This window comes from Monomorium pharaonis, unplaced genomic scaffold (assembly GCF_013373865.1).
Source record: "Monomorium pharaonis isolate MP-MQ-018 unplaced genomic scaffold, ASM1337386v2 scaffold_438, whole genome shotgun sequence".
NCBI lineage: Eukaryota > Metazoa > Arthropoda > Insecta > Hymenoptera > Formicidae > Monomorium > Monomorium pharaonis.
This window is the reverse complement of record NW_023415734.1, coordinates 2,613-12,293: the sequence shown is the minus strand read 5'-3', so window position 1 is coordinate 12,293 and position 9,681 is coordinate 2,613. Positions and strand designations below refer to the sequence as shown.

The window sequence follows — 9,681 nt, the reverse complement described above, 5'->3', positions numbered from 1 at the left end:
AGATACGCAGCTAGGAGCTTAATACGATGAGCAAGCTACGATTGGGGTCAGAGTATATCCCGTTAACGGAGAACGACATGTCGAAGGTCCGCCTCGTCGTGCCGTTCTCCCGAGTGGCATGGATCACCGTGTTCCTGCCGTTCCTGGCGTTCGTCTTTTGCGTCGTCTGGTCGGTCCTCTACAACTTCGAACACTCCACCTCCACTCATTGTCAGGTACGACCGTCGATCGGTCCCGCGCGAGATAATAACTGTATTTTCTGTAGAGATGGAGGCCGGATTATCTTGCGTAATTCTGAACGAATGGCGGTGCTTATGATTGATTTCCGAAGAAATATAAAAGGATTCGATTACATGATTCGGTGTATTTCTCGAAATAATAATGCTTTCATATAAGTAAAGTTATAAAACTTACGCAAGTTAGAAAATAAAATTTATTACAAGTTATTAATAAAAGGCTCGCTGGCCTAAGAGACAGAATATTTTCTCTTTTTTCTTCTTTACATATAATTTCTAGGTATACAATTTTTTACCATCTGTCTCGGCGGCCATAGGTCACTACAGACCTCAGAGAGATGTCTGGAAGACTTCTATAGCATTACAGGCAATAGTGAGAACCTTGGTGTTCATGCTGTATTATCGTTATTACAAGGAGCATGTTTACAAGTGGGCGCAATATCTGAGTAATATTGTGCTTGTTATGTACGCCATTGAGAATATTTCTCTGGTGACACTGAGCTTTTGGACTTCCGACGAGAATTATGGTATGCAAATACGTATGCATATGAGAATTTACATATTTATCAATATTTATATGCAATACACATTAATGCGATATGATTAACACACTATGTTGGTTTTCTTACAGCATTCCACAAGATGTCTTTCATAACTTTTTTGATGACATCGTTTGTACACATGTTTTTAGCATATTATATTATGAAAAGCTGCCTGAATATCGCGAAAGGTTCAAACAATGCTTCCTTGATGTGGAAACGGAGGTCAATGATATTGAATGTGATATCTATAATAATAGCATGTTATTTCTTTTATAGACATAATAAATATTGCGAACCTTTAGGTAAGATACCAGTTGACATTGTCATTATTATATTGCATTGCTCTTGCTATCTTAAAGAGTCGCTCTATAATTTCAGTGTATTCAATGTTCGCTTTGAGCGAATATGGAGTTGTGCTCTCAAATATGGGATACCATCTGACGGCTGCATTGGACTTTGCTACCACTCATCTTATGATATCAGGAAACAGACTTAGAATTATATAAAATTTTTTAATCGTGTGCATATGTGATAATTGTTACATATATTTCAACTTTGTTGTATATTATTGTACATATTCGTATTTGAAATTGTTATGTATTGTAATCTTGTATTGAAAATAATTTATTAGGTAATTTATACAAAAATATAAATCAAGAATTTGTAAAATAGAAATTTAAAAAGCATGGACGCGCCTCATGGATGTTAATGCCAGATATGTTTATCAGTATTTGTAATAGCACATTTTTCAAGGCACTTTAATTAATGCTAAAAAATTGAGGACATAGAATTTGATATAAAATGATTCTATCTTTCATGGTCTCATTGATAGTTGTTTTTTGAATATATTACTATACAGTATGTGTGTTTAAACATTAATGTACATAAATTAATATAATAAACAAATATATTTTTTTTGAGATAATAAATTGCTTAATACAAAAATTATATGGCAGATAGAAAATATTTATATTTTCTTTGAGAATTTTTAAAAAAATGTCCGCTCTTGATTTATATTTTACATTTGAGCGATTAGATATATGTACTTCGACGTACATTAAAATTTAAAATCGCGATCGAGTTTATCGGCAATAAATTTTGCTATTGCCATACTACTGGTAGCAGCTGGTGACGGTGCGTTTCGGCAGTGCAGCACTCTGCTTCCGATGGTACCGGTGCCCGTGTCGAAAACGAAATCGTCAACTAGCTTGCCGTCTCTATCCATTGCCTGTGCTCTTACGCCCGCCGGTCCTCTATTAATAATTGTAAGAGAATTATTATATTTTATGAAAATATTTACAATTACAAGACAAAAAATACTGACCTTTTTACATCTTGGTACGTAACTTCAGGAATAAACTTTTGAAGGTCTTTCACAGCCAATTGATAAAAAATTGATTTTATCATCTCCATGCAGCCTGGCACGAAATATCGGAAGCATAGTTTGTATAAACCAGGAAATTTTGCCATCTCTATGCAGTCCCTTACATTTATATCGAACCAACTGAAAGAGAAACAATTTTAAATGTCATATGTGTTTTATAATATATTTATATCTTGTTATATATTTTCTAATTTATTTATATCTTCTAAATACTTTTACATATAAATAATATATGTTTAGATTTCTAGTGATGTTTACTGATTTTACTCAATCTTATGTAAATTTAAATAAATATTTTTGTAATAATACCTATAACCTTCTCTAGCGAACGCAAGAACAGCATTAGGACCCAGCCAGATATCGCCGTTCACTCTGGGTGTAAAGTGCACGCCCAAAAATGGAAATCTAGGATCAGGCACCGGATACACATTGGTTGTGCAGAGATGCTTTTTGCTATCGCTTAGTAGAAGATATTCGCCGCGAAACGGTACTATCCGTGGACTTAAATCACATCCCGTCATCACCGCCAGTCGATCTGAATGCAGGCCAGCGCACGTCAGCACGTATTTCGTTGGTATGCACTTTAAACACAAATATTAGATAATTAATGCGATAAAACGCGCAGTAAAATACGGTTTGAAAAAGAAAATCTTACCCGGTTTTTCGAATGAACGGATATGGGAACTAATTGACTTTTTCCTTTCGATTCCACTATCTCCGTGAATCCGGTTACTTCGAAATTAAGAAAAATCTCTCCTCCCATTTTCCGAAAGTCTTCGGCAAAAGATTTACAGACGACCGCCCAATCCACTATACCAGTCCACGGTGACCATATAGCTTTTTCTCCCTAGAAACGAGATACAATTTGATTATTTACTTTTCCTTATTCTTTACGAAGTCTTAAAATTATTGTACTATTTATACACAATTACAGATTCTTTATATAACTTATTTAAAATAAAATTATAATATAAATGATAATGGGACAATGCAAATAAAATTTTTATTTTTATTTGATTATTTTATTTTTATCTGATTATTTTTATCTGAACAAATTGAAATTTAATTTTATCTGATATGTATTTGATAAGAATTTGTGTTAAAACTTGAGAGTAAATTTTTTATGCAATTTCTACATCCAACTCAATTATTTTCTGTCTGTTATACCTGACATTTGGGTTCGTATTTCGAAATGCAATCTTTCTCAACAATCTGTAAATCGGGCACTTTGTTTTTCGTTCCTCTATCGAAGAGGTCGTCTATCCTCTTGATTTGAGCCGGATTCTGAGCGACAATCAACTTGCCAACTTTCTTATGGGGTATGTTATTCTTGCAAAAGTACTCGTACGATAGTTTCAGGCCTTCCACACAAAGCTTTGCCTACAAACAGTCGCTGTTGGATCACGAATTTTAATTGTGGAATGCAAATAAAATCAATCCTGGAAATATTCGTGAGTCTAAGCGATTTCTGATTTATTTTCTGTAAGTTAAAATTGTTATTTTTGGAAATTGAATGCGAAGCATTCTGCTTCTTGTGTAAAAGAACAATCTATTTGTATGACGAGATGATGATTATTAAACATCTTTAATCTTGCTGTTCATCTCATCACAAGTTCAATGAACTATTAAAAGCGGCGTAACGTTCATTTCAGTTTACCTTCATGCTTCCAGGGGTGTAATAAATGCCGGCGTGCACTACGCCACTGTTGTGGCCCGTTTGATGCCTGGCTAGATCATTCTCCTTCTCCACGATGGCCATTTTCATGTTCGGATGCCGCATCATCATCTCGCGGGCGGTCGCGCAACCAACGATGCCACCGCCCACGATCACTAGGTCGTACGGGGTGCATGTGCTGAAAATTCCGTTTGTCTGAATCGTTTCTTGTAATGGAAGAAAAACAATCTCTCGTTCGTGGGTGATTTTAAGTAAAGTATTAGATTCTCTTCGAGTATTTTTGAATGCAAACGTTAGATTATTTGTTTTAACGCCAAGTATATGCGAGTATCTTTTGGAAATAAAAATTTCAGAGATTGGCGATTACGAGCGATACCTCTATTGTGATAGGAATGATAAACGGAAATGACAGATTGGAGAAGTAGAATCAATAATTCGGCGGGGAATATTCTTAGCGAACGTGTCACGGGAAATTGTAGGATCGTAACAACGCGAGAAAGTTTGCACGCGATACGAGGGGGGAGGAGGGGAATATAATCCGTGCATGTACAGATATACACGCCTGTCAAAGTTCCTCTGTGTTGAGTAACAACGCGGCTGCAGCTTTACGAAGTACGTGAGATGTTTATTAATCCGCGGCTAAAGAGCTTATTATCAGGCATTCGCCGGAGGTTTGGACAAGAACTTAGCAGTTTCCGGCGCCGTGGATTAAATCGCGCCCCGTTATTAAACGCTGTCATTCCGCGGGACTTTGGCGGTACGCCTCGAGATTTCACGGTGTATAAATCCTAACGAAGGAATCGATATATATACATCACCTCGTGGAAGCCTGGTGACGAGATAAATAATTCGGCCGTAACGCGGCCCTTCCAATCAGGGACGTTATCACGCTCGTTCGCATCATCGGTTGAACATCGGTTGTCACGTCTTAGATTTGGACCGCACGCTTTCTGCACAAAAGCATCACGATAGGAATTAATAAAATTAAGCAGAATTAGTCTCCCATATCGAGCTTAAAGTCAAGACAACTATGTAGACTAGTAGACTATCCGTATAGAGATTTGTGTTGCTTGAATTTATCTTCAAAACTTTAAACATATATCCGGGCATTGGAGAAAGAGATAGCGAAGATTCTAAGTGCAAAAGGTGCAACACGTACAGGTTCATATTTAAGATGTGAATGTCATTTTAATTTTGACGACTAAAACGTTCCCCTCTCCCTTTTCTTTTGGTTTATCGATAATGTGATAATCTTAGTTTACGATCGAAATCTCTGTATATTCTACAAAAGAATTAATTAGAATCGTAGTCATACTTATTCATAAAGATATAATATTAATTAGCTTTTTTATCTTTACATGATATTTTCAAAAAGCAATTTAAAGAGAGTTTTTAAATTAATCCTCTCTATTTCCTTAATTTTATTCATTTATATGAAAAAAATAGTAACGGGTGATACAATATGTGTATGTACGTCGTTCACCACAAAATTAATTCTTTTGGAGCGGACTCCTTATCTTAAGGTGACGTACTCCAAAAGCACATGTGAAGAAATATTAATTCTAAATTACCCTTTTCTCTTTTTCGTGGAATCGATTGCACAACACAAGAAATATACAATATTTACGATAATTGCATCTAATAATTTACACGCTTGCGCGTCAAAAAATATGAATCTAACCTTCAGAGAAGGCGCGTTATCAGCGTTATCACAAACATCGTAAGACAAGAGAAAGAAGTGGAGCAAAGAGGTCAAAATTAACGCCCGAACATTCGCATGCCATGCCGCGGCGTTACTTTTGCAGCGCAACGTAAAATTACATCGCGAGGTCGTCGAGATGGTATATCGCGTTATTACACGGTTATTATAATATATATAGTTTATCACAATACGTACTCCGACGATGCAAAATTGCGCGACGCGACCCGGCCGTCACGCGTCGTCGTCACGCGCAGCTGTGAGCGAATGATATTTTTCATGCCGACAATGAGCGGCCAAAACATCCGATTCAGTGACGGACGGCGACAGACCGGTGCTCCGGGGAAAACGCTCGATTAGCAATTAATCAGCGATCAGTAATTGAGAAACGGGAATTTACCGCCGGGTCTCTGGTGACGCGGATGCTGATTATTAATCACAAAAGTACAATCATTTCCCGATTAATGATTGATCCTTTAATCACGATTGATTATTATTTTAACTCTCGTTGCTTTTATTGTTTACAACGGTGATGATTATTAATTACTGAATAATTATAATTATTAATTATTATTTTCTGTATTTTTGCTCCTTCTCTCTTTCTCTCTCCCTTTTTTCTATTTGTTTCTTTCTCTCTTTCAGGTATTTTATATTTAGATGTAGCATGTCTCAGTTTTTTTTTTGAGAATCAGAAAAACATATTTCGCATTTATTAAGTTGATTTACGTTTCCTTTAGTATCATGTTGAGGAAGACAACATAGATTGAGTTTAACATTTAACTTAGAGTATTTATAATATTTAATTTAGAGTAGACGAGTCTGAGCTCTTGAAGAGACCAGGTTTGACTTTTGAAGCCGATAAAGTCGGCATCCGGCAAGTGGTGTCCCCTTGCGACGACTCGGCGTGACGTTTCGCACGACGAAATTTTTAAACAATCTGCCCGTCCCGCTCGTGTAAAATACGCGAAAATCTTACTTTGTTACTTTTCGTTCGCGTTTCTCGTACGCTCGTTGCGTGGACAGTTACGCGGTTAAGGACAAACGGTCCAGTTGGAAATCCTCTCGTAAACCTCTCGCAAACCTCTCGCAATTTCTCTGTGCGTTCTTCTTGCTCTTTCTCAGCTGCGTATAATCTCCCTCTCTCCTTATATATATATAGCTACTTTTTCTCTCTTTTTCTTTCGAACGAATCACATTATGTGCGCGCGTTCTCCCTCCGTTTTGTATACGGAAGGTCTGAAAGATGTGCGGCTGAAAGGAGCTGCTCCGAGGGTTGTTTTCAAAGTTCTGGAAATTGTAATTTCCAAGGCCCGTTTATGCCAATGTAGTTTAACTTTAAACTCAATTTAACTTACTTTCTTACTATCTTTTTCTAGTCCTAGTCTTTAAGAATTAGATAGAGGCAGAAAGTAAATTTTAAAGTTAAGCTATATTTGAGAGAACGAGCCTAAACCTTTTATCTCAGCCATTTTCATCAACATTGCATTGTGTTTCTTCAATTATATAATTTTAATTATATAGTTTCCAGTATCCCCTTTTCTGAGGTCGCCTTCGAAGAACTTGAGCAAAGATGACTGCGTTATTTTATTAATATTTTCGCCGCGATAAGACAGAGCCATCGTAGATTTTAGAAACCAGAATACGAATCACTAGCGTGCGCATTCGCCGTTTTAAGCTCGAAACGCGACAATTTCAACGACGATAAAACCTCGGAATAGATTTCAGATCTAGGGCTTGGACAGAACGCGATGGTCGCACGCGCGCGACTTTTTACCGTCAAATAGTCACGAGAATAAAAAGAGAATATAAATAGATACACACGGGGAAAACGCGGGCATTGGAAATATCACGCGCGAGCGATCGAGGCCGTCGGTTTCGAAACGAACAGTTTTCTCGCCCTCTGCCCCTCCAGGTGACAAATGACCGTGTCGGCAAGTCGGCGTCGTTTCCTTCGGCAAACAGCGCGTTTACGCCCCGTGAAAATTAATTAACGCGCTAATAACGCGTCATTGCGTTATCGACGGCGATTTCTACCTACACGCGCGCATTTCCATCGCAATTTACGACAGCCGTCAATGTGCTTTTGGAAATTATACCCGTCATAAAGCAATATTGGGAGATATTTGACGCTACGAGCTTCTCTCCGTGCCGCGATTTTACGCTTTAAATGTGACGTACAGTTTCGTTGAGAAATTTTTATTTTTCAATAATGAAAATTGCAGTATTTAGAACAATGGTGTTAAGTGATAAATCAAAGCGTTTGACAAACAAACTTATATTATTGATTAATATTTATATTAATTATAGTATGTATAATTATATTATATAAAATAATATGTAATTTTTATAGCCCAGAACTTTTATTTTCCGGTATAATATAACTTAACGTACTATATGTTCTTTCCAATATTTTTAAATAAATCCTTGTACTTACACGTACGAAGAGAAATTATCATGTTTAGACAACCAAAAAAGTTGTTTATTTTCTGAAAAATGAGCTTTTCAAACTTACTTAATTTTTATATAAAATTTTAATTATATTACCAATATATTCCAGAAATACTATCTCTGAAAGTAAATCCTCAAATAACATTGCAAGTAAAAACTGGAACGCGCCGCAAGTCTAATACTATTTTCAGTATCTACTAAGGATCGCGATCAAGAAGTGTTCTGTACACTTCTTACTACGTCAATGATGTCTTTTTAATGGTGCATGGACCATGGACCTCGGAGCCTCGTGTACACTCGGCCTGACCTCGTAACGTACGAGTTGTCGTTACACGTGATATCGAAAGAAACGAAAGACGACGACGACACAGACACAGTAGATATTGTTTCGCCGAGGTTTCTCGTGGTGATAAATGAACGTGTCCACGTTCCTTGGTTCCTCGTTGTACGAGAATGTATGAACGCGTACGAAGTCGGACGGTCGAATAGTCGAAGAGTAATTGGCAGTTACGCGGCGGACGTAATCCAATTTATCATTTGCCGAAGGAAACGGGGTAATATCTCCACGGGAGATAACGTGGGAGACGCGTTATGCTCAATCGCGAGAGGGATAAGCGTGGCAAAAATCTCCCCCGTAGACGTCGCCCATACAGTTCGTATTATTATAAAGACACGTGCGCACGTGGCCCATTCGCTTAAAACAAGAAGAGAAAAAGAAAATTCTACTTCAATTGCCTGCAACTTGAGGGTTATTAACGGCCAAGTAGCTTCATCGGGGAAAAATCGATGCATGCTATCGGGAAATGATCTGTGGACTCTGAACGCGCGACCAGGGGGAGAAAGAGAGAGCGGCCGCGCGGCTAGCGCGTTATATATCGCGCGCATTAAATATTTCACCGTTCTAAATGCGGACTCGCGCGGACTTTCTAAGCAACGCCCTTAATCTCGCCATCCATAATCCGTGCATGTAGCACGTTCGTATACCAGTATCGGGCGCATTATTTTCAAGGCAGGCACGCTCGCGAGCGCGCGCGCGGCCGAGCAGAGATATAAATAAACGATCGCTTAATAGCGCTGGCACGGCGCCCGGTAAACAATTTCGACGGCCGCGTGGCGATCCGTGCGGTGCCGGCGGTACGGTATCGCGATATTAGCGGTGAGTTTCGTTATCCCCGGCCCGCGAATGAACCGGGAAAGATGGGGTGGGCAGGGAAAGGGAGGGGATGAGAAGGGGAGGTATTACGCGAGCGAAAAGCTCTTACGGCAGAATTCCGCGGAAGTCTACTCGCGCTTTGCCCCCTTTTGCCCCCCTTCCCCCCCTCACTGCCTCCCCCTCGAGGTCGTTCAACCCGCGCAAACGAACGCGAGTCCGACGGTTTGATTAAGAAGGGAGAGTTAAGTTTCGGGAAGCCGGGAATCGCGTAAACGCCGGCCCGTACCGCATGCGGATCATGTCGCACCTGGGCTGCGGTTATTATATCGCGCCGGATCTCTCTCTAGGATCCCCTCGCCCTTTCCAACCCTCTGCCCATTGTCCCATTCCCCTCCCCCTTTCCTTCCTCCTTCCCCCCGTGCCGCGCTCACGCCCCGGAGAACCGGAATTCTCTCACGCATCTCGCGCCGCAGCGGCGGAGAACTGGCTGTCTTTCCGTTTTATTATCTTGTACGTCGGAGCGAGATACCACTTCATTTCTGTC

General features: G+C 39.2%; 2 protein-coding genes and 1 long non-coding RNA gene across 6 annotated transcripts; 2 read left to right on the top strand and 1 right to left on the bottom strand.

Annotated features, from left to right (window-relative positions):
- Positions 1 to 6: 6 nt before the first annotated feature.
- Positions 7 to 1,693, top strand: LOC105833206 (post-GPI attachment to proteins factor 2). Its single transcript, XM_012674755.3, has 4 exons — positions 7 to 215; positions 517 to 763; positions 868 to 1,080; positions 1,157 to 1,693. Exons 1-4 carry the CDS (start codon positions 27 to 29, stop codon positions 1,282 to 1,284), a joined length of 777 nt encoding a protein of 258 aa, XP_012530209.1. The 5' UTR covers positions 7 to 26; the 3' UTR covers positions 1,285 to 1,693.
- On the bottom strand, positions 1,306 to 5,845 carry LOC105833196 (L-2-hydroxyglutarate dehydrogenase, mitochondrial). 4 transcript variants are annotated; one of them, XM_036294742.1, is made up of 9 exons: positions 5,519 to 5,728; positions 5,409 to 5,416; positions 4,656 to 4,787; positions 3,820 to 4,015; positions 3,330 to 3,542; positions 2,818 to 3,009; positions 2,472 to 2,743; positions 2,103 to 2,282; positions 1,836 to 2,031 (listed from the first exon to the last, which is right to left on the bottom strand). In XM_036294742.1, the coding sequence occupies exons 3-9, from the start codon at positions 4,739 to 4,741 to the stop codon at positions 1,836 to 1,838; spliced, it is 1,335 nt and encodes a 444-aa protein (XP_036150635.1). In that variant the 5' UTR covers positions 4,742 to 4,787; positions 5,409 to 5,416; positions 5,519 to 5,728. The 4 variants fall into 4 exon arrangements, with proteins under 4 accessions (XP_012530193.1, XP_036150635.1, XP_012530195.1 ...); XM_012674739.3 differs by lacking the exons at positions 5,409 to 5,416; positions 5,519 to 5,728 and adding an exon at positions 5,735 to 5,845 and having other exon boundaries at positions 1,306 to 2,031; XM_012674741.3 differs by having other exon boundaries at positions 5,409 to 5,728.
- On the top strand, positions 2,601 to 3,797 carry LOC118648432. Its single transcript, XR_004965294.1, has 2 exons — positions 2,601 to 2,736; positions 3,516 to 3,797. It is a non-coding gene; the product is annotated as an uncharacterized LOC118648432 (long non-coding RNA).
- Positions 5,846 to 9,681: the final 3,836 nt, after the last annotated feature.